The sequence below is a fragment of the Crocodylus porosus genome, unplaced genomic scaffold (assembly GCF_001723895.1).
Source record: "Crocodylus porosus isolate Cpor-Errol unplaced genomic scaffold, CroPor_comp1, whole genome shotgun sequence".
Classification (NCBI taxonomy): domain Eukaryota; kingdom Metazoa; phylum Chordata; order Crocodylia; family Crocodylidae; genus Crocodylus; species Crocodylus porosus.
This window is the reverse complement of record NW_017728906.1, coordinates 14,250,990-14,275,608: the sequence shown is the minus strand read 5'-3', so window position 1 is coordinate 14,275,608 and position 24,619 is coordinate 14,250,990. Positions and strand designations below refer to the sequence as shown.

The 24,619-nt window shown below is 42.2% G+C and overlaps 2 protein-coding genes across 3 annotated transcripts in view; one reads left to right on the top strand and one right to left on the bottom strand.

The window, feature by feature from the left end:
- The window catches only part of CHMP2B (charged multivesicular body protein 2B), a 14,905-nt gene extending 257 nt beyond the window's left edge, over nt 1-14,648 (top strand). Inside the window, exons 2-6 of the mRNA XM_019528731.1 lie at nt 2,920-3,011; nt 7,142-7,336; nt 10,292-10,394; nt 12,569-12,675; nt 12,836-14,648. Coding sequence (XP_019384276.1) covers nt 2,920-3,011; nt 7,142-7,336; nt 10,292-10,394; nt 12,569-12,675; nt 12,836-12,949 — 611 coding nt within the window. The 3' untranslated portion in view covers nt 12,950-14,648. The remainder of the gene's footprint in view (nt 1-2,919; nt 3,012-7,141; nt 7,337-10,291; nt 10,395-12,568; nt 12,676-12,835) is intronic.
- Nucleotides 14,649-18,463: 3,815 nt separating this feature from the next.
- Nucleotides 18,464-24,619, bottom strand: part of POU1F1 (POU class 1 homeobox 1) — a 23,041-nt gene continuing 16,885 nt past the window's right edge. For both annotated transcript variants that reach the window (XM_019528729.1, XM_019528730.1), the window contains one exon: nt 18,464-20,259. In XM_019528729.1, coding sequence (XP_019384274.1) covers nt 20,046-20,259 — 214 coding nt within the window. In that variant the 3' untranslated portion in view covers nt 18,464-20,045. The remainder of the gene's footprint in view (nt 20,260-24,619) is intronic.

The following is a 24,619-nucleotide window of genomic DNA, read 5'->3' as shown; positions in this document are numbered from 1 at the left end:
GGGGCGCCCGAGCCCCTGTGACGCAGCGGGATCCCCCCACCTCCGCGGGGCTCGGCCCGGGCCGGCTGGGAGCGGCCCCGGGGTTTCCTTCCGCTGCTTCTCGCGGGTCAACCAGCCCTGCTGCTGTCATAGGGAAGTGGGGCTGGGAGGGACTGCAGAGGCCATGGAGTCCAAGGCAGGGCCAGCCCTGCCCAAATCATCCCGTACGCTGCAGCAGCTGAAGTCTAGGTAAGCCTGCCATCCACCGTGACACAGCACAGACTAACCCCTTAGCCTGCCAGGGGAAAGCAGCAGAACCACAGCAGCCAGCCCTCCTAGTCATGGAGCAGTAGGGTGGGAAGGGGCCTCCAGAAGTCAGCTAGTTCAACCCCCTGCCAGAGGCAAGGTCAGCCCTATCCAAATCGTCCCATGCAAATCCATCATCAAAGCTCTGCATACCGTCAACCCTGACCTTAACCCCCTTAACCTGCACAGGTAAAATGAGACCACAGCAGCCAATGCCCCTCTTCTGTGTAATGTTGATGTAGGCTCAAGGGATCCTGGATAGAGGCTACGTCCCCCTGCTACAAAAACAAACAATGGGAGACAGCAGCTAGGGGCTCCTTTTGGACATCCCTGGGTTGATGTTGCAAGCAGCATTTGTGTGTAGATGGGTACTTATACCCCACAGCACCCTTAAGGCACCCCAGAGCATCCTGGCTGAGAGTTACTGGTTGGAAATGTGTCTTCCTTGCCTATCTGTGGAAGGAGAGTTGCTTGTCTCTTATTAGCACAAGGCTTTAAAATGTTCATGCACCAGTTGGATCACCTGCCTCCTCACCCTAAAACAGTTCAACTGAACACAGCCTCAGGGTCTCAGCCGATTGCTTTTCACCAGAAGTTGGCCTTTTTCCCTGTTCTTGCCTAGAAGAAACTCCTGGCACAGATCAGCAGAGGAGGGGGATGCTGCTGCGTTGATCAGGGAGGTCAGATCAGCCCCCCTGGGGCCTTTTTGTTAGCCTGGGCTTGCAAGAGTGATCCTGATAGGCCTGTGTAATGCAGACTAGAATGGGCTGGTTGCATAGGGTGATCAGACTAAGCAGGGCTGAATTGGCTTCACACTTTCAGGTCACCTGGGATTCCTAAACACAAAGGGGAATCTAAGGTCAGGTCTGTGTGGACTGCTTCCTAAACTGCAGCAACACAGTGAAGCTGCATATGATTTAGAGGTAGCCTGCCTGGAGCTTGAGAGAACTACTGCTGGGACATGGCCAAAGGCACCTTCCCATTTCAGGTGGGCTGAAGTGAGACCAACAGTCCAGCTTTTGGCTTGTTTCTCTCTGGTTGTTGCTCATCTTGTGGTCACTGCAACTGAAGGCCAATGTACAATTAATAAATACAAACTATATGTACTCATTTTATTGCTCTGTTTATATATTTTTTAGTGATTATAGACTCAAAAATAATATGGGGAAAATACTTCTGATTTTTTTTTTCCTTGGCTTCTAACTTATTTAAATTTCTTGTGCATTACTATCTTTGGGTTTAGTTTGTATTCTGTTGCAAGCTTTCTAAGGGAATACTGTCTTTAGAGAAAAAGCTAGCTCATGTATAGTTTCTACTCTGTGTTTATAAAGCTCAGTTAAATAAAGACTGTGCATTCCCCTTTTAAAAAAGACTTTTGCCACATCCTATGTCTGATGCTTGAAGAAAAGCTAGAATAGCCTCCATTGTAGTTCTGGTTCCAAATACACTCTTTGAAAAGTGTTTCTTGAAAATGCAGTTTTGGTGACCTTTGAATCAATAACATAAAGGTGTAAGCCAGTCCATTTTCAGTATCACTTGATATTCAGAATTTCTTTTCAGAACATATATCTCAGGTTGAAAACAGTTATTGACCATGAGGGTTTTTATATGGTTTTTTAAGATGCCATTAAAAACATTTCTATCAGAATCCTAGTATGATGGTAATGATTTTGGCCTTAAATAGCTCAAAATACCTCTACAGACTGGAGAAAGAACAGCCTGAATTCCTTCCCTTCTTCTTCAGGAAAGAATAATATAACTTCAGGTGAAGGCTATATCTGTAGTTTCTACTTATGCTTTAGTTATGCCTGACTAAAATTTAGACTCTAGATGGTACTTCACTTGTTACACAACTAAATGAGAAATAACAGCATCCTGTACAGGGATTACAAAACTGTGATGTAGTTGTAGTTTGGGAGCATTATTCTTTTCCCAGATTTGTTTCTGTGACATTATTTTTCTGACTTACAATTTTATATCATTTTTTTTTTGCTTGAGATTAAGGTTAGATAGGTATACGAGGAGATATTACCTAAAAAACTAGAAATTGCTTTCTAATCACATTAGAAATCAACTGCTATTTATTTGCTTCATTCCTGTGGTATGGTATGCAGCATTATGGACGCAAACATACTACTTTAATGAATCTAGTACCAATAGACTCGATCAACTATCAGCTGTCTCTCAAAACTGTATGAAATCCGAGCAGTGAAGGTGGGACTGTTTTGAGTACATAGTCCATACCTATGTTTGTCCTTGAAAGAAGGGAATGTGGGTACGTATCTTTTTGTGGACATTAAGTTTTTCTTGATACTTCCTGCATGATTAAAAGACTCGCAATGGCTATAAAAGGTATATTATGGCAAATAGTCCTCTCAGCTACAGTGACCATAAAAGGAGAATTTGGCATATATATTTGAAATTTAAGATAGTACTGGAGACTTGTAAACTTATATTCTGCCAACCCTGCATATATTTTTTCATTCCTGCTCTCAGTAGGCCAGTGTTTTTCTGATAAAAATCAATGTGGGGAAAGGGAACTTTCCAATAAATTGCAGGTTTTCACCACATGCTTTACCCTGGTGTTTTGCTAACATAGCAGAATTTTCCCAACTCTTAATATTTCCTTTTCAGATATAATAAAGGAACAAAATCGAGAGTTAAGAGGTACACAGAGGGCTATAACAAGAGATCGAGCAGCCTTGGAGAAACAAGAAAAACAATTGGTAAGCAGAGCAGTGACTTTTAGCTCAACTTTTAAAAAACAACATATTTTCAGGGAGAACGTAAATAACAGGCAAAAATGAATTAATCATGTGTTAATTTTCAAAGGCTCATCTTTCCCATTGGTAAGTTTATTAAGCTATAGGACAGTGGTGATCACAGTTTTTGGCAGGTGTACCACAAATTGCCTCCCTCTCCTTAAGTGCCATTTTGATCTAGGCTCCCCAGAAACATACCTGATAGAAACTGTACCCTTAGGCAGAGGGTTTTGAGTCTTTGGCCCCATAACTACTGCAGTTTTATATGGTGAGAGGATCTAAAGCCCTTAATTTGGCAGCAGCTGTGGGGCCAGCGAAGTGGCTCTTAGCAGTGAAGCCTCCTCAGAAGCATTCTGCCATTGCTCTGCTCTGTGGCTCACATGCTACACATAGCTGCCTGCCTGTGACACATGTCCTGTGATTGGCCAGAGCACTACTTGGCATCACTTGAGAGATGAGAATTAAAGAGGCAAAAAGGAAAAACATTTTGAAGAGGTTAGGAAAAGTGCTGCTGCACACTAGTTGTGTGTGAGGCATATAGCAAGGGAGTCTCAGGGCCTGGGGGTTTCATGTCCCTTGTCAGCAGCTAATTGCACCAGCTGTAACAGGTGTCTTTCTCCTGTGACAGCCCCCATTGAGGCACCTTGTGAGGCTGTATGCAAAGGTACTTTCATTGATGGTTTTGCCATGTGCCTAATGGTTCCTTCAGGGCCTGTGCTTCCCATGAGACAGAACAAGCAAGGCCCTGTTTCCTGACACTCTGCTGCCTTCAGTACCATATGATCTGCACCAGCTGGTGCTTCCATGCCTGGGGATGCATTCTGCCTCTTTCCCTCCTACCCCCCATCCCTCTTCACTGGGGAGCTGCTTCAGCAGGAACGCTCTTAATGGGGTTGCCCCCAGTTATACCCTCAGGGCCCTGTTAGGCAGCACTCTTCTGGTCTGAGCAATTCCATGGGGCACTGGGACAAGGTGTCCCTGAAGGCTGTCTCTGGGGCAGTGCTCTCTGTGGGGCCATGACATTGAAAGTCTGGGTCCAGGTATATTTGGGGCAGCAACAGGGTGTGAGAGGCTACATGAGGGGCATCCTGCTGTGTTTCTGGGGGCAGCCAGCATTGAGTGCTTGGTGAGGGGCAGCATCAGCTCTCATTCTAGGCTTCCTAGACTTGGAGCTGGCTGCAGGCATTTAGGTTTTAGTCTGGGATTGCCAGGCAAGGTAGACCTGGGTAAAGGCATAACTAACTAGCTTGTACCCTAGGCAAAACCCTTCTGTGGTCTTAAGTATGTGGGGGGTTGCCACATGCTACAGGGTAGTAAAAGGGAAGGAGAGTGGTCAGTTTTAACTCTCTAAGGAAGGCAAAGGTTGCAGCTGCAACTGCTGCTGTGTCATATGCCTGGCTCCTATAACTGGGTAGTGCTGGTCTGATTTCTCTCCCACACACATCTCTTCTCCCTTTTCCCCTGTGCCCTCCACCTCTATCCTTCTCACCAGCTCATTTGCTTAGTTGCATAGGGCAATTCCCAACCAGATCAGGAGGGACTGGCTGGGCCAGGTTTTCTACAGCATAGTCAAACAGTTGAGTAGGATGCAGCAAGCAGGATGGGCTATGTCACCCTGGCCCCTTGCTGGACTCCTGTTGTGACAGTGCAAGCCCAAAGAGCTGCAATGTACTCCTCCAACCCCAGTCCCTGGCCTGCTCTGTCTTCTCCTCCCTGATTCAGACCTACCCCCATCCCTAGCTTGTCTCATCCCTATCCCTTGCTGTACATGCCACATGTGGCATTCATGCTGCTAGCAGTGGTTACTGCCTAAAATCAAGTTGTCTTCATACCTTCAAATCTCCAGCTTATGGGGAAGTAAAAAGTTGTAGTGGGTAATATTCTTTCTTATCTTGTAGCATGCTAGGAGCTTCAAAGAGTTAATCTGGGCCAGAGCTTAATAGCCTTGCCACTAAAGGAACATCAGTTGCCTTGTTTTTATTTGCAAAACTAATGTTAATTATGAATAAATTATCCATGCGATTCTCTGGCATAGATTGTATTTGTAATAGTTTAATAATGTATGGCATTTATATTGGTGTTTCATTTTGAAAGTGTTCTTTACAGACTAAATGTGGGATAGCAGTACTCCTGATAGGAAAAATTAATATTTCTTAAAGTTTATTATGCTACTGCTTTGAAAAATATCATCACATGCATATCATGGCAAATATGCTTTGCCATGTCATTGCTCCAGCAGCTAAAATAGGTCCTAATTTATGTACAGTATTGGAGACGCAATTAAAGAATATGACCACTTTGGTGACATTTTGGGCATCTAGAGAAAATTGCCCTCTTCACAAGCTCATAAACTGTCTTGATAGGTACAAAGAGGACTCATGTTTTTCATACCACAGTACTTGCCTAATGGTCATGGGTACTTTTCACTTGCATGTTTCTGTTTTCTTTGGTATACTTGCATCTCCTATGAAATCTTACATGAACAGATGTCATAAATAAATTACTTTTTATACATCCCTTATGTCAGATTAACATACCAATATTAACATAGTTCTCTTTCAGTAATCCAGTATCTAAACTGGGGATTGCCAACCTCTTGCATGAGTAATACAAATGGCATGAGTGGCATGCACCAGATCGGGAGGATACAAGCAACACAGTGGCAGGGCAAGGAGCAGAAAGCAGAGCAGCAGGTCAGGCAGGATAAAGTGAATGGCAACCAGGGAGTGTGCAGGGCTAATCTGTGGCACAACTGCCAAAAAGGTTGGCCCCCACCTACCTAAATAATATTATACTTCTGATTGCAGGATAGTATTTAAAGAGGAATGAGATAATTAACACTGGTTTTGGAGCTTCTTGTCTCTCTCAGTGCTTGTTTTTCTGTGCTTACCTATTGTAACCTGGTGACTGATCTTCACATCAGCCCTTTGGACTTCCACTGCTGGAGGATGAAGCACTTCTCTCCTGTGGCAGGTGCTTTACCACCTGTAGCTGTATTCTCCTAATTAAACATTGCTTACCTGGCAAAGTATTATACAGTTGGACATATATGAGCTGTGTATGTTCCTGAAGTCACATTATTTCATATTAAGGGGGAACATTTTTCTTTCTTTATTAGCAAATAATTGCTTGGTATGGGGGTTGTATGATATTATTGAATCCCAAATCAAATTGAGTCGCTTATCCTGTGTTAAAACAAATAAGCAAACCAGTCAAGTTAGTGATATTTGCAAAGCATTTTCTGCTTTTGTTAGGTCACTCTCTATTCCCCAGAATAGTAGTAGAATTTCACAGAAAAGACCTGAGCCAAGTTTCACTATTTAAGATGTGGTATTAGAGAGGGCACTTAGTACATGCATGGTAAGGCTGACCCAAGTAAATGCATGAGGAGGATCCTCAGCTTTAACAGTTCCACATATAACTTTTATATAATTTGCTAGAAATAAAGAAAATGATTAAAACCAGCAATGGTCTAGCAAAACAGCCTGTGCAACTGCAGAAACAGAAACATTCCAAAGAAAAGACAATCCCTAATGATATATAAATATGGGGCAGAATAAAGACTTCCTTGGATCTACAGACTACTCTATCCCTTCAGTTTTTGTCAGTGTGTCCTTTGTTAGTTGTATTGCCAGTAGGCTATGGCAAATGAACAAAAGGACAGTTTGAAAGACCAAGAAGGAAGTGAGCTAACGTTCATGCTGGTTGTGTGTTTAGTTCTGAACAGATACATTTGTCAACTTTCATATTATTTGCAGCCTAAATGATCCCCTGGAAAAATAAACTTTGGCACCATATACAGGATCTGTCTACACGTCATTTTGTATCATGGAAGTACATCTTTCCACAATATAACATGAATCATACTTGGAGTAAAGGAATACTATGTTTACCATATGTTCACTATACTCTTGCTAGAAAGCTGAAGGAAAATGTTCTTGCAATTTTGCTGATGCCTCCATCATCACAGGGATGGTTTTGGTACCTGTAGCTAACTTGTCTGTCCTAGAATTTATTAACTCTTTTTAATAAGATAATTCTCTTTAATAAGATTTGTGCTGTGCAAATATAAATGATTTATTTCTTGAAAACAGGAACTGGAAATAAAGAAAATGGCTAAGACTGGTAATAAAGAAGCCTGTAAAGTTCTAGCAAAACAGCTTGTGCAACTGCGAAAACAGAAAAATCGAACCTATGCTGTTAGTTCAAAAGTTACCTCAATGTCAACTCAAACAAAAGTGATGAACTCACAGATGAAGATGGCAGGAGCTATGTCAACTACAGCAAAAGTAAGGAGTTAAATGGGTATAAATATGTAAAATGTAATTCATCTGTTGACAAGTTTTGACAAATTGAGTTTGTATTTTTTGTTTAAGTTTATTCAGAGATGCAGATGCAACATCTTAATTGCTAGCTGTACTACTGCACAATGCAAGTAACTTGCAAGTAATCAGTCATATTTTCTTGGTCAGTACCTGTTGTGTTAAATAACTAGGTTGCTTCAACACAGTTGATTTTTATAAATATCTTTGACCAGGCCTATAAAAATGTTAAATTCTGGTGCATAATGATTAAAATGAATGAAACAGCATTCTCATGAAAAGGAAAGGCTCCTGTAGTGCAAAAATTAAAATCCTTGCAACCATGTAAATATCTGCCTTCAAAATCTGTCATTTAAACAGTCTCTAGATAAAGCCAAAGTAGGGCAGACTGATTCTAGAAATCAAGGCAATGTGTCATAGATGGCTGGTATGAAAACTAGGGCATTACTCTCTTGCTGACATTTTTAAAGAGCTTAGGAATTCCTTTCATCCTCACTTCCTGCACATCCAGAAAATTGTTTAATTTTTTTTCTCTCATATGCAGAAATAATATCGCTTCATAAAGGCTACTTACAGATGTGGGGGAAAAAAAACCAAACTAGTGCTCTGCTTTAAGTTGAGCGTGCCCTCACGCTGAGTGCAGCTCATGCTCAGAATAGGCATCACACTAGTTTGATCTGGCTTGCCTAGAGTCTGGGCCTGGGACCAGGTGCTGCCCACTTGGGGCAGGATGAGCACAGGGCAGAGCTGCAGCTCGTCCAGGCGGTGCGGAGAAGGGAGGGTGGCTCCCACTGTTGTGCGCCATTCGTCCAAGAGGGCATGGGGGTCCGTGTGCCCCCAGATCTGCATGGAGTGGGGCAGAGCAGGCTACAGCTCGGGCTGAGGGCTGCACTGGTCCATGCTTGGGACAGGCAGCAGCAGCACCTGGAGGGGGGCAATAGGGAGGAGCTCCAGCCACCCCAAATTTTGCTGTAGCTCCCCTGTAGCTCCCTCCCAGCACTACCGCCATTGCTTGCCCTGAGTGCAACAACTGCAGTCCACTTGGCCTACCCCATGCAGATCTGGGGCACATGCCCACTCGCCCCCTGTGCTCTCCCAGATAAGCGGTGCGCAGTGGCGGGAGTACCCCTGACCCCCTTCCCCCAGACGAGCCACGGCTCCATCCCATGCCTGCCTTGCCCCGGCTGTGCAGCACCTGCCCCAGCCCCACTCCCTCCCTCACTGCGGGGCCCATTGATCGGCCCCCCATGCCCCTTCCCTCCTTTCCCCCTCCCCTTCCACCACAACAGACTTACCAGCTGCCAAGCTGTGCTCCTCGCTGCCTGGATGCTGCACTGTGGCTGTGTGCACGCATGGGCATTTCTCAGCCAAATTATCGGCCACTTCAGCCTGATTTCCAATATAGTCCATTTTCTTTATATCGGTACCAATCCAGTATCAGACTGACATATTGGTGCACCTCTACTATAAAGTGTAAATGTTCATACAACATTAATTGTCTAGCTTCTTCAACAAACAAAATGAATAAAACGTTTCCAATGTCTTCTCTAAAAACTGGCTTGTATTAAAGTAATCTGAAATTTATGTCTGCAAGAAAACTACACTGTATTTTAATAATGGATATGATTTGCGTTCTTTTCTGAAGCTACATGAATTCTGTATCAGGCATAAGATTTTTGTGCCAAGGAAAGTGCCATATATCACTATAGACATGGATTAGAGAAAGGAATGATTCATAAGACTTGTTTCTCTCCATATATAGTGTGTGGTTTTCCCAGGGGAAAAAATATATATTTACTGATACAGTGCTCTATTTGAATCTGGAATACAGGGCTTTAGTTTCCTTATTTTAAACGAGATCAGACAATATAGACAATCCTTCCTTAAAGTCTCTAGTTCTAAGGTTATCTAACATGTCACTACTTGATGTGTTAATACCTGATAGCATCCTTTAAAACTAATCTATTTTTTACCTCTTCCAGAAGCATCTATTGTGGGTTTTTTCATTTTGCTTCTGTCAAAAATGTTTGAGCTGGAAGCTTTTTTTTTTTTCTGTGGAGGAATACCATAATTTCATATAAAAGGAACTGGAAAAGAAGGTGCTGCTGCATGGATGAGTTACTACCATTAATAAGGACAGTACTGTAGAGTTGTGGTATAACAGTGAGTAAGGTTCAGTAGAGTGCAGCAGATGTTAGCCAAGTGATAGCAAATGTTCAGTAATTTCTAGCTGAACAGTTTGACATTTGCTATTCAGAGAAAAGTCTGCCACTAAATAATAATATGTAAAGAAATGTCAGAGATGTAATACCCTTTTTCCTAGTGGTGAGTGATGACGTTGTTCCTAGCTAACTAGAATCCTGTTGCCATTTGCCTGTTGAACAATTACTTAAGAAATTAAAAAGCTTTTCCTGTCTTCTTCCCAAGCTGGTCCAGCAAGTCAAACAAGCTTCCTAATTTCAGCTCACTTTGGTAGTGATACGGCAGCACTCATTACGCTAGTAACCTGTAACATAAATGACTAGATGTGGATTGCACAATTGCTCCCTACCACAGCTTCCACAAAACTGGGAGCTCTCAGTGCCTAGAATAAGGATTGGCAACCTAGGGCCCATGGTCAGGGGGCTTTTGGTAGTAGAGGTCTTTTCTCAGGTGGTCAGAAGATGTGGTGGGAGGTGAGGGGGGTGGGTGCAGTAATGACCTGAGCCAGGTTGGAAGTGGCCTGTGCTTGGAGCTAAGCTCTGTTAAAGTTCCCCCTCACTCTAAAACATCGTGAACTTCTGGTCTTAAAAACACAGAATCTGGTCCCAGATTTGGTAGGTTACAAATTGCCTTAGTCCTGAATCATATATTAGTGTCCTGCATATATTTGTATGGCATTATGTTGTATGGCTAATTATTAATATTTCCCAATATTATTAGACAATGCAGGCAGTTAACAAGAAGATGGACCCACAAAAGACATTGCAAACTATGCAGAATTTCCAGAAGGAAAATATGAAGATGGAAATGACTGAAGAAATGAGTAAGTTGTGTATTCTAGTAAATTATTTGCTTCAGCAAGCATGCATAATGCCAGGCCACGTAGAGGTACAGCTAATTTAGTATCCAGAAGTGGGATTTTTTTACAAGTACTAATTAACACACGAGATTACTGTCAACAAACGATGGAAAAAAGGGAACAAAGGCAGCAATATTTAACTTTCTTAGTCTGGTGATTTTATGCATTTGACAAGTATTGATTATACTCCATTTCATCTACAACATTTAAGATCTCCAATAAAATTGGAGGTAAAACTTAGTTGAGAGAGGGGAAACAACTACTATAGCAAGAATTGAGTAGACTGAATGTCAACAACCAGAAGTTCAAGTAATGCGGAATAACTGAAAAAGTATTGTTTTGGTTTTTTCCCCCAGGTATAGTAGAAACTTGTTAAGTGGTATGAGGAAAGGAGAGTAGGTACTGTATTGCAAAAAGAGAACAGTAGGAGTAACACACAATGTGCTTCTTGTGTGGAAGGATCTGACTTCAAGATTTGGATATGTCTGCAAATGAGAACAGCCTTGATAGGCTTTTTGACTTGCAACTATCACAGTTATATGGAATGTGCAAGGAGTTGAGAGGGCAGGAGCTCTGAGAATTACCTTTTGCTGCAGTTGCTACACTTTATATGGAAAGTGAAATGAAAGGGACCTGGGGGATAATAATAGACCAAACTATGAATATGAACCAGCAGTGCAATGCTGTAGTCAGTAGAGCAAATAATATCTGGCATGCATTAATTGAAGCATCTCCAGCAAAACCAAGAAGGTGATTGTTCTGCTCTACTCAGCACTGGTGAGACTGCAGCTTTAACAAAGTTAAAGGCACCACACTTTAACAAAGATGTGGACAAGCTTGAGAGAGTCCAAGAAGAACCACACACATGATCAGTCTTAAAAGGCAAGCCATACGAGGAAAGGCTGAGGCATCTGGGACTCTTCAGCCTGAGGAAAAGAAGGCTGAGAGGGGATTTGGTAGGCAGCTTACCACTACACTAGGGGAGTACATCAAAGGCTCGGTGAGCAACTGTTCACCAGGGGATGCGAGGGGAAAACCAGGAGTAATGGCCACAGACTCTTGGAAGATAGATTCAGGCTCAACATTAGGAAAAACTCTCTCACTGTTGGGCTGTCCAAATTGTGGAATAAGCTCCCTCCAGAGGTAGTGCAATCACCTACCCTGGAAATCTTCAAAAGGATACTAGACAGTCTCCTTGCTGGGGGTCACCTGACCCCCTCAGTTGTTTTTCCTGCTTGATGCAGGGGGCTGGACCCAATGATCTTCCAAGGTCCCTTCCAGCCTTACAATTTATGAGTCTAAAACAGATCAGATAATATAATAAAAAACAGTGAAATCATACCCGTGATGTCCGTGGTGGGGGACGTGTATCAAACGGTTTGAGAACAAAAAACCATCCTTTACATTGAAGTGTTACCATTATTTTGTTAGCTGGGTTATTAAAGGGCTGACTTTTTCTTGCTTTTCATGTTTACCTTTCTAGGTACTAGATTTTTTTTTTCAAGTTTGGGGGTTTAAATTGGAGCATCATTTAGGGACTGCTGAGTTTTTCACTTGGTTGTTTTTCTTAAATGTCTTAAGCTATGATAGTTACCTCCTTGATAATTGCAGCCCTCCACTTCCCTGAGACTAAACTGAACTTCCTAATGTTAACATAACCTTATCCTAACCCCTACCACTGCATCAGTTGTACTGGATGAGAATTAATACTGTTGGACAGTATTGCACCAGCACCGCAAAGCTGGATTTTTGTAGTTTGGGTAGGTGGGGGGCAAAGAGTATACAGAACAACTTTGTTGGTTTTGGTGGAACGAATGAGATATTCAAGGCATGCATAAGTTTAAGTGGCTTGCTCTTTAAATCTAAATGATAATATTCACAACTTAAATCTCACGTACAAAATGGTGAAACCAAATCTCTATTACATAAAGTACTGGTGCCTTACTTGTGCAGAATGCTATTGGATGGCACTCCTGGAGAGGCTAGTTTAAAAACAAGAACTTCATACCATTTATACCTTACTTAGTGGTACTGTGGCTGCATGCCAAAATCAGGTATCATGTGTCTTCTAGTTTCTTTTGCTTTCATTTCGTTTAATCTTGCTTTACAAACTGACTTTATTTCATTTTCCTTCCAAGTTAATGACACTCTAGATGACATTTTTGATGCTTCTGATGATGAAGAAGAAAGCCAGGATATTGTGAATCAGGTGCTAGATGAAATTGGAATTGAGATCTCTGGCAAGGTATGGAAGAAATTGTTCTTTGGGATAAGGTCAGAAACCCTTCTGCGTCCACCTCCCCCCACCCTTTAAAATATTTCAGATAAATAATTCCGTTAAATGGCTTTCAGCTGATCGCACTATGTGTTGTTTGAACTAAGTGTGTTGTCTTTGTCTTCTGCAGATGGCCAAAGCTCCATCAGCTGCCAGAGGCTTACCATCTGCATCAACATCTAAAGCTACCACCATTTCTGATGAAGAGATTGAACGGCAGCTCAAAGCCTTAGGAGTAGATTAGCTTTATGGCAATGTGCAGTCTCCTTATAATAATTATTCAGCTGCAGATTTGTGAAATGTGCACACTTTCTTTCAGCACAACTGATTATTTTTCCCAAGAAAATTGAAGGCTTCAGAAATGACAACTTGAGTTGCACCAAGAAATGCTTTAAATCTTTTTGCCAGAGAAGCATTATCAGTTCAGTGAATTCCTCAAGTTGTTGGAAAAGCTGCTGTAAATGACTTGACGTTGATAGGTACATACAATTTTTGTGTTTGTTGAATGCAAGATTTTTAAGTACTGGACCGAACTGAGATCTAATTGTAACAGAGGCATTTATTTACTCCAGACCTGAATTAAGCTTATGTTACATAGAGATCTGTTTTTTGTTTTGTTTTGTTTTTTTTATCCCAAACATTTTTCCTTGTGCAGCCCTTAGTTTTTCCAGCTTGCAGGATATCAGGTAGCAAGGAGACTTGGAAAAATAACAGTACTGCTAATAGTCCATTATCTGTTTCCTTTGAACCTTTTTGAACCTGGTCCCATCCTATGACTGTTGGCAGTGTCTCTTTGTCTCTTACAGCATGGATCCCTTTAAAGCCGTCACCACTGGAAGGGTCTTAATCTATTGTCCTCTCACAAATGAAACTTCACATTGCCTTTTTGTTTGGAAGACAGATTCAGTCCTTTTTAGTGAGAAACAACCTTAGCATTCTAGTAAGTTTAAGTAGTAGTAGCTTTTCTATATATTTCTTTAAAGTGTACGTACGAGTGAATTCAATCATAATCAATTGGATTCTTACTGAAGGTTATGGGGGAATCTGGCTCCCTTTGGCTTCAGTGGAAGAAGAATGGACTCTATATGGGTTTTTAATGAAATGTTTGCATGAAAGGCACTGACTAAACTTTATTGTACTGTAACATAGCTAACTTCAATAGAAGTTTTGTGCCTTTATGTATATAGCCTTGTCATACTCTGATTTTGCAAAATTTATCTGCAAGGGGTGAAGTAACTACTGTTAAGTCAGTTACCACCAATTACAAAGCACTATTAAAATTCCAGGTACACTTGATAGCAGCCAGTGTTGAAGTTTGTACATATACTACTTTAGCACTTGCAAAATGGGATCCGTCCTGAAATCTCATTTGTAAATATTTTACAGTATTTCTTAATAGGGGATGATGGTGTTCAAAAATGTTATTTACTAAGGCTTATTCAATTGCATACTGAGAGGATAAATCTAAAGCTTACAGTTATCAGGATGAAATTGTTTTCCCTATGTTTAGAGGACTTACCAAGAAAATAGTCTAAATAATAGGAAAACGTTCAGATTCTGTGGAGACTTCCTGGGGTCTCTGGACTGAATGATTTTGATCTTATATGATACTAACTTTCAGGGGAATAATATGTTAGTGAAAGAAATGTAATCTATTTAGATTCTAAATAGAAAGTAAAGAAAGGAGGAGGCCTGAGTCAGTAAAACTACCATTGTCTCATCATCTACTAATGCAAAATTGAACAGGGAAATAAAGACTTCTAATCAAAGTTTGTGAGCCCAGATCTTTGGTTTCTATGCCAGAATGCAGAACTGCTGCTTTCACTGGAAAATGTGGGTTACACTGAGAGTTTATAACCTAGTGGGTGGGACGTAATTTGGAGTGTTTTTGTTTAAACAACTTATTTTGTAAAAATCTAATAAAAGCTTTTATTCCCATGGAAGCTCTGTTCTTCATGGTAAGTCATCTTTTAATGGACTTGCTTGAAACTTCCTATTGTTAAGGCCACTTGGGCATGGATTCTGCAAGTGTTTTAGTGTGACTGGTGCTGTTGGTCATGCATGTGTTTGTTGCATACACTTACTACCTGTACAAACTTAGACTAAGAAAAGGTTCTTTGGGCTCTAAAAATATGTGGGAGCTAAGAACTCCAGGCATGCTTTCCTCTTCAGTGTTTCTCAGGACATCTGACTCCAAGATGTAATACCCTGGATGAATGGAAACCTGGTCCTACATTATCAGTACAAGTTGTGAATAATTATTTAGTAGTTCAGATCTATACAATGAAGTCGTGCTACTGTAAACCAATTTTGTAGTTTTGGTTAATAGGGCATTTCTAATGTATCTTTCACCTGAGAATACAAAATGCATAAATTAGCATCAAGCGTAATGCCATCTATGATAGAAAGCTAACACATCTTTTTCCTTGCTGTAGCAAGCTGCTCCCTCTCCCCTGCCATAATTTAAACCTTGGCAGTGAAGTGGAGCTGCAGGGACAGTGAAGGCCAAGAGAAATTACAGAAGTTAGGATGTTGAATGTGCTTTGAAGGGGGTGATGTTTAACTTTTTTCTTTTTAATCAACATTAGTGCAGCATAATACTGTTTTGATAAGTTCTGTTGAATCCTTATACCGTAACTATCAAAAATGCAAGAGAACACTGTCCTATAGACAGTTCTAATGTCTATTTAGTAATTCAAACACTATTTTCTGTAACCTCAAATTTTGCTTTAAGTCTTTGCAGCTCAGTCCAGTTTTTAAAATCTTTTGGTTGCAAGGCAAAAGGTAGTATGGCTTACCCATTATGCCCTTACTCTTCTCACTAGTTTTCTAAGTACATTTGTCAGAACAATATTTTAAAATAATACTGTATATTGACAGTCCTGTATCCCAAATGAAATATACCAGGAGTTTAACTGGGGGTACTTTGCAAGGCCCTATGGGGTACACGGCAGCAGCACAGAGAAGCCGGTGACACTTTTGGTTTCAGCACTGCACAGGGTACCCTCCCCCTGCTTATTGACCAGCCACCGGGGGACCCCCCCTCCACTCATTGACTGGCTGCTGGGGGTACCCCAACAAAAAAAGGTTGAAAAGCCCTGAAATACACCATTAAGAACGACAGGTTTACTTAATAGTTCTTCCTAAAATAGTCATCTGAGTGAACTCGCAGAGCTCGTTAGCCCTTATTCTCAGTGAAAACACCTACTGCAGAACTTTTTATTTCTTTCACTACCTAGTTTCACAGATTCATAAATTGTAAGGCTGGAAGGGACCTCAGAAGATCATCAGGTCTAGCCTCCTGCACCAGGCAGGAAAAACAGCTGGGATCAGGTGACTCTAGCAAGGTGACTGTCTAGTCTTCTTTAGAAGATTTCCGGGGTAGGTGATTGCACCACCTCTGAAGAGAGCTTCTTCCACAGTCCGGACACTAACTGTGAAGTAGTTTTTCCTAATTTTGAGCCTGAAACAGTCTTCCAGGCATTTGTGGTCATTACTCCTGGTTTTCCCTAAGGGTGCCCTGATGAGCAGTTGTTCACCGAGTCCTTGATGTACATCTCTGATATAGGGGTAAGTTGCTACCAAGTCCCCTCCTAGCCTTCTCTTTCTCAGGCTGAAGGGTCCCAGCTCCCTCAGCCTTTCCTCATCTGGCTGGCCATGCAAGTCTCTGATCATATGGGTGGCCCTTCTCTGGATATTCAAGTTTTACCATGTCCTTGTTAAAGTGCGATGCCCAGAACTGGACACACTACTCCAGCAGAGTGGAGTGGAAGAATCACTTTCCTGGTTTTGCTGGAAATGCATCAGTGTTGCACTGCTGGCTCATATGAATATTGTGGTCTATTATTACCCCCAGGTCCCTTTTGTTCGTGGTGCTGATCAGTTTGGTGGCACCAAGCCTGTAGGTGTGTAAGGGGTTGTTCATCCCCAGGTGGAGTATCTGTAGCCTATCTTCAAGCGTGACCATGCTTCCTCATAACTTGGTGTCATCTGCAAACTTGGCTGGGGTGAAGTGAGCTCTTCTTCCCAGCATCCAAATCATTGATAAAGACGTTTAATAGCACCTGTTAAGCACCACTTCAGGATTACTTCAAGAAAAGTTTTCCTGGGGAGAGGAATAGAGGTACAAATGCAATTCACCACCTAATGAGCTCAGCTGCTTACAACTTTGAGAAGAGCATGCAGGAAAAAATTAAGCCAGACTGGAAGATCAGTAGCAACCACCAAATCATAGGTTGTTCTTAGAGAAGGGATTGACAGGGCCAGAGATCTGGGTGTATAGTTCAGAGCTGCAGAATGGTGTTCTGAAATAAATGCCTGCCTTTGTTAGTATTTCTGTAACAAGTATCTAGATGTTTTTGGACACAAGCTGCTTCATTTAATTAAGCATTTGTTTTCCATTGCATGAACATGGCATTGTGTCTTGTTTCTTTTTATATTGTTATGCCTCTGATGTTAACCTCCAGCCATAAAAACTTTCTTGAACAATGGGATTCTCAGTTTGGTGCTGGCAGCTGAGACTTAACTCTTGCTGCATATTGAGAAAATGACAAGCTACCAAAATATAAGCTTTTTACCTTTAGTACCAAATACGTATAAATTATACTTTATTTTGTGGCAAAAAAGGCTAAGGTTACAATTTCTTGTATAAAGCCTCTTTTCTTCTGACAAAATAATTTTATATACCACAGTGTAAGTTTTTCCATGTATGCATAATGCAATATATTACACAACACTTCTACATTAAATAGCAAAATAATCAAAGGTTACAATTCTAAGACATTGCATTCCATTTGTCTCTTAATGTTCCCATTTTCTTAGGAAAGTGCATTTCTGTCAGTAGGCCACATGTAGGTAAAGGCTGAGGTTTAATCTTAGAAAACTGGTATTATTCTACTGTGGGAGGCTTGTTCAAATAACCTGTAGATTGGAACAATTAAAAGTCCCATGCATAACATGTTCCAGTGAGCAGGGGGATGGAATCCTTGCCCCCCCCGCCCCAACTTTAACAATCCACAGTCTTTTATATTGAAATACATAACACCACAATTCCTTCATGAAAATACTTTTGCTTAATTCAGAAGACTGAGCACATCCACACATGCATATTAATATGACATAATAAACTCTGATGCATATCATGCTGGATTTTATTGCTCCTGGGCACCAGGTTTACATGTACACCTGGAACTGCAGCACCTTGAGCTGGGTTGGAGCAGCCTCAGCTGGCAGGGGTCTCATGGGGGTGGGGGGGAAGGAGGGGGGTGTCAGCCTGCTAGTCTGGGGCTGCTCTTATCTGGCTCAGCATGCTGCGGAGGGGCTGGCTGAGGTAACAAGGGAGCTTCAGTGTGGAGCTAGCCGGCAGGCAGCCCATTCACTGAAACACCCTCGTGCCCAGCCTGCAAGCATCAGCATCTACACATGTGCTGCAGCATAAAAAACTGCATCAGGGTAGTATTTGTATTTACAAGTACTACCCTGCTGTGGAGCTTATTAGTTTCTTGTGATGCCGAGACATTTATTGCAGAGCTAATTAGTCAGCTCTGCAGTAAACATACAGTCATGCCCTATATTCCTTAATTTAATGTGCCTAGGATGACTCCCATAACTGCTAAAGTACTCAGGGGGCATTAGGGTGAATACTTTCTCTTTGGTATGGACACTTATAGTGGCCTTGAACATCCTAACCTTTTCTTTCTGGATCCATTATCTAATTTTTTTTTTTTTTTAACTCGTCAAGTTCATTTCATAAAAAATGAATTTTATCTTACCTTGTATGTTTGTTCTTTTAATTTGAGTCTTGGGAAAAGACTAAGCTTGAAATGTACAAACATTACTTCTTGTAATGCTAATTAATGAGAGCCGTGTTAAAGAGATTGCATGACTATCTGTTACTGTTAAGTGCTGTTGTCATTGTTTCAGTTTCCTACGCTCCCTTGCCTCCAAGGAGATGGAGTTATGACACCACTTTGGCCGTAGACCAGAAGATGGCTATACAGGCTTGTCTTCACTTGAAAACTAATATGGATTAATAGAGAGTATGAATCAAAGTACAAAAGCTGTTCCTGAATATCTCCACGTGTGGACAATTTTATTCTAGAGTAAGCATGCCACCTTCCTATTTAACTTATTCCACACACAGAGTTGATCAGGAACAGATGTATGCATAGAGAAGCCTGACACGGCCATCTCCCTAGGTTTCTTTTCTAAGGCACATTCTCAACAGAGTAAAGGCAAAGCACCATATTCCCAGTTTGAGTATACCATAAATTAAAGTTTTGATGTACCTAGATTTAAGGCATTTATAAAGCAGCAAGATGCTTCTTAGCATTTGGGACTAATTTTCACTCAGAACCAGTCCAAGTGGATTAGACTGTGGATTGGGATATATCACGCGCTAGAATGTCAGTAATTGAGATGTCTTAAAATACATTCTGCTACAGTTAAGGTTGTAGTCAGCATGCTTCTGTAATGTCTCCATCCTAGTAATATTCACAGCTGTTTCCTGTGTTCTTTGATTCAGCAACTACAGTTCATCCTCACTCTGAAAAGCCTGTTCTTAGAAGATCTCTTTAAGTACAATCCCTCAACATTCAATATTGCCAGCTAGATTCCCAAAAATGGAATATGCAGGGGCCACTTTGAAGACAACAGACTAGTGTAACTAGTTCTGCAGTAATGTTGCCTCTATTATCTAATCTAAACTACCTGTTCACTCGTTATGTTCTTCAGAGTTCTAACCCCAGGGCGATGTTGCAGTTTTTTAGTGGGGAGGAAACAACTTGGCTCTCAATGTCTTGTGCTGCAAAGCAGCTCTTTTTGTGGTCCCAATAGTTTTGGCTTTCCTGGAAGGTCCTCAAAGATGACTGCCATCAGAGGTGGCAAATTACACAGATGTGAATAGTCAGAGTCAACATTCTGTCAAAAGCTACAGTAAGTAACCTTTTCTTGTATTTAATACAAAGGTTTTGGTTCCAGAGCTTCAAATTTAAAATAAATATTAACCAGTCAGTATTAATACAGAAAGACACAGTACATGAAAAGTACTATGGTGCAGTTTGTCAGGCATTTATAACGAAGTTATTACCTATTAAATTACTTTTGACTAACCAATGGCTTCCCATCCACAAATAGATACAGTGCCTTAAAAATATTTTCATCCTTTTTAACCCACTAAAAGCAACAACTCTATTTTATAGCTGAAATTTACTAATTTTTAAAGGGATCAAATGGTTTGCCACTCCATTTTTCAGATAACAAAGTATTTCTTTAAAAAATAATAATTTAAAAATCCTAGAGACCCTTATCCCCCACAATCAGTAACTATGCACAAGGAAGCTTTACCGGCACTCATGATGTTCCTTGATAATAGCGTTAAAGGTGTTCTGGTGTAAGCTTGTCTTTACTCTTTTTTCCCTCTGTCGTCGATTGCAAAACCAAACTCTGACAACTTCCTTCTCAAGATTGAGCCGTTCAGCCATCCTCATGATCTCTTGAGAAGAAGGTTTACTTTGTTCTCCAAAGTGTCTCTCTAGAGCTTCTTTTGCAGCAATGCTGGATGAAAGAATCACGTTTATTGTCAATAACTCCCATTTATCAAGGCAGCTATTTTAGGATAAAGTTAAAGGATGAACATTGAAAATACAGCACAAAAATAAGAATGAGAAAATGCACCAAGTGCATTTGAGGTATTTGTTGATATGGGCTTCAAAAATCGAATAGACTTTTCAGTGTGGATTATTTTAAAGGAAGAGATACTAAGGTGGTTTCTCTAACTGTACAGGAAAACCACTAAACATCCATCCTTTACATCCTGTGCAGGCTGTACCTGGCTACTAGAAAGAAATATAATTATGTGTACATTTAGAAGTGTGACTAGCCATTCCATCTAGTAATAGGCAGCATCTTAGCTATCCAGAAGACACAAACATATATGGAGATACATGTACATGATACAATTAGTCTCACTCAAGGAAAGAGTTGCAACAGTGAATGTCATTTTCTTATCAAGTTCTGTATCCCCTTACATAGGTAGACCCTTAACATTTTAAGAATTGTAAATTATATGGATCAGTATAATTTGTTCCAACCAACACGTGTCTCAAAAAGTCTAGTTTAACCCTTTTGTTTGATTAGTAGTCACCAAAGGTATGTTTTGGCTGAGCAGGTCAATAAATATGCTAAGTTAATGACAGCATTTTTCCCATATTTCTGGAAAACTAAGATGGATATTGAAAGAATGTCACCTTTCTTGGTACTTCTTTTGTTGTTGTTGCTCTAAAAATAATCTTGGATTCACTCGTATAAAAAAATGAACACGTTACTGTTTTGTGTTTCCTTTTTAGAACCAGTTTTACCAGTACCTTATATTATTTTGGCCACAAGGGGGTACTCTGTGATTTACTCTTAATATGAAGTGGGACTAGTTCTCCTAAAAAGGCGGAAGAAACTTCAGCCAAAATTCTAGTTCCTGAAAACTTTTTCAGTTGTACCTTTAAAATGAACATTGAAGTTCTGTTTTAATTATCCTCACTTCTTGAAATGAACTAATCAAAAATCATAATGTTCTATGAATGCATGGCTGTGAAATCATCAATCTTTAAACAGCTTTTAAAGGACAGAACAACATAGAAGATTTCCCAGACCCACATTATATTGGTCCTGGACTTGATAGCAGGTTACTGCTATATCAGAGGAGGGCACCAGGAGCTCAGTGAACAATTGTTCACTAGGAAACCCCTAGAGAAAACCAGGACCAATGGTACCAACTCCTGGAAGGCTGCTTCAGGCTTAGTACCAGGAAAAACTCCTTACCAGTCACTGTCCAGACTGTGGAATAAACTCCCTCCAGAGGTGGTGCAGCACCTACTCCGGAGGTTTTCAAGAGCAGACTGGACAGTCGCCTTGCTAGGGTCACCTGACCCCAGGTTTCTTCCTGCCTGGAGTGGCAGGGCTGGACCCGATGATCTGCAAGGTGCCTTCCAGCCCCTGACAATCTGTGAATTACAGATAATTTGATCTGGGTGTCCAAAGATCCAGCATGAGAACTACACTAATGTGGTCCTTTTCTTTTCCAGTTTCTATTATGTCTTCAGAAACATATTTATGGACAATTCCCACTAACTTGGATGGACTGTAGATAAAGATTAATTTTCTGATTGTGTTTGATATGGTTCCCAAACAAGGGTCCAACATTCCCAGAGTTATCTGCACAGATTCCTACGAAGTGCCTGGATTTTCCTGCACTGTGTGTGTAATTGTACAAAGCTGTGTTTATTTATAGTATAAGGAGAAGCACTTAACTTGCCTGGTGTACAGATCAAGTGTTTGATGATTGCCAGCATGGTGCTCCAAACAAGTAATACAGGAACAGAGATACAGGTGTCAGATGAGTGGTAGCCTGCCATAGAGAAGTGCAGCTACACGAGACACTTAACTTCGCATTAGCATAGTTTACTGCAAAATAAGCATGTGCATCTACATGTGTTCATGCTTACTTCACAGTAAACCTCCCTAATCCCAAATAAATTCACTACCCGCAAATGCAAGTAGCAAATTTACTTGAGATTAATAATAGTGTCGTAGTACTTGCGTAGACACCTGACTGGGAGCAAAATCTGCTTCTGGTCAGCTGGCCACCAGCAGTGAGAGATTGCTCCCTGCCCCCAGGAGCTGCCTGCTGCTAGGGCGGGCTCTGCCACAGAAGCTTGAGCAGCGAATATGTCCCCCCATCCTAGCAGCAGCCAGCTCCATGCCTCCTGCTCCAAGCTCATGATCAGGGAGCAGGCACTGGGAAATGCTCATCTCCCAGCCCCAGCTCTGTGGTCCCAGGGTCAGTGCTGAGAGACCCTTATCTGCCAGCCTGAGCTCCATGATGCAAGGCTCAGGTTGGGAGACCCTTATCTCCTAGCACTGGGTCCACAACTGGGGTTTGGAAAGCGCTCCAGGAGTGCAGTAGATCCCAGCCCCCTGCCCAGATCTGCTGGTGGGGCAGCTACTAGCAAGCCACTTCAGCAATTATAGAAAGGGTCTTGGGTAAAAAAAACACCTTTGAGAACCCTGCCAATTGAAAATCACATGAACAGGCATTCTTATCAACAGAAACCAACCTGGAGAAAAGTTACTCTTAAAACATAATTTCTATGCATCCTACACTCCCAAGAATAGCAAGCAGAGCTGTGAAGGCTGTCTTTACACCTTAGGACCATGACTTGCTAGGGAATGGGCTGGCATGGAAATCAGCCCTCCTTAGCCTCCCAACACTAGTTGGTCATAGAGGGTGCTTATACATGTAACAAAGTTGCCCTTTTTAGCAGTTTAATTACCCTTTTTTAGGAATTTAATCGTGTCACACTTTACACGTGGTGGTGTCACACTATACACATACTGTGAATTAAATTACTTTGTTATGTAGCAAACTAAAACACATCCTGATGTATTTTAGTTTGCCATGTAACAAAATGCAGCAATACATCCATCCCCAGGACCTCCTACAGATCAGAAGCCACTTGGCCCACCAGCAGCATTCTCCCCAGCCACAGGCAGGCTCTGTTGGGGGGGAAAAAAATGGTAAGATGCCTGGCGGGCTTCCAGCACCCAGTGCACTGTCCCCGCCACCTTCCCACCACCTGGGACCAAGATGGCCTGCCCCTGGGGCAGTGCAGGAAGGCAGCAGGAATGCAGCTGGGTGTGCTGGAAGTGGTGGCAGGGATGGTGCATGGGATGCCAGAAGCCCAGGAAAGCTCAAGAAAGCTTGGGATTGGGATTCCAGCACTCTGTGCACCATCCCTGGCACCTTTCTCCAGCTGCTGGCACATCCAGCTGCTCTTCTGCTGCCTTCCCATGCTGTCCCAAGGGCAAGCCAGCCCATTCCCAGGTGGTCTCAGGAGACAGGAAGGTGGCAGGGACAGTGCACGGGGGGCGGTGCTGAAAGCCTACCAAGCCTTAGCGTCCCCAAACATGCCCATGCTTCCGAAGTCCTATGCACCATTGGATTGGGCTGGGTGCTGCCTTCAAGCTGGGGTAGCATCCGAGCAGCTAGCACTGCCACTGTGAAGGGAAGCACCAGGCCCCCCTGCAGTTCAGGGGCTGTGTGACCTGGTGGCAACTCACGTAGGCAGGCTCCGCCAAGGAAAAAAAAAAAAAAAGCAGCAAGGGGCCCCCACTTTATTTTTTCTGATGGAGCCTGCCCACCTCTCCTGCAGCCAGGGGGTGAGTTGCCAGCAGTGTCTGAGCTGTAGGGGGCCCTGTCCTTCCCTCTGTTGTGGCGGTGCCCACCTCCCCCCACACAGGCCACCTGGGCAGGATGCTAGTGGGCCAGGGGCAAGCTCTGCCTGGGAACAAAAAGAAAATTGAGTGGAAAGGGGTCTGATCCCCTGATCCTTTTTTTTTTTCTGATGGAGCATGCCTGCAACTGGTGGCATCTGAGCTGTTGGGAGCTCCGTTCCTTCCCTCTGTGGCAGCATCCCCTAGGGCCACTGCGGCTGGGTGCTAGGGGCCAGGTGCTGGCTCTACGCAGCTCTGGGCTTGCTGGCAGCTTTTACTTAAAAGTCCACCAGTTAAAAATTCACCGTTTCAATTTAGGGAGAACTAAACCCCAGTCTTGTGTACAAGCGGCCAGAACTAGAAAGCAATCCCACTCTTACTATCAGCCCTATTTGGAAGAGCTGCTGGGAAGGACACGTACCACCACTGCAGGCCCTCCATGTATTGAGAGTCTGAGCTCAGCACTAGTTCAGGTTTTCTGTGAACCTGTACTGCCTGTCAGCATCAGCTACTACCCAAAGGTATCTTAGTGTCGGTCGGCCTGAAGGCCTGAGGCGGAAGAGACTCTAGCCAGCATTGGCTTCCTTTTAGTATCTTGGATTTCTCACCTCCTAATGACTGACTACACACAACAAAGACAGTGGACCCC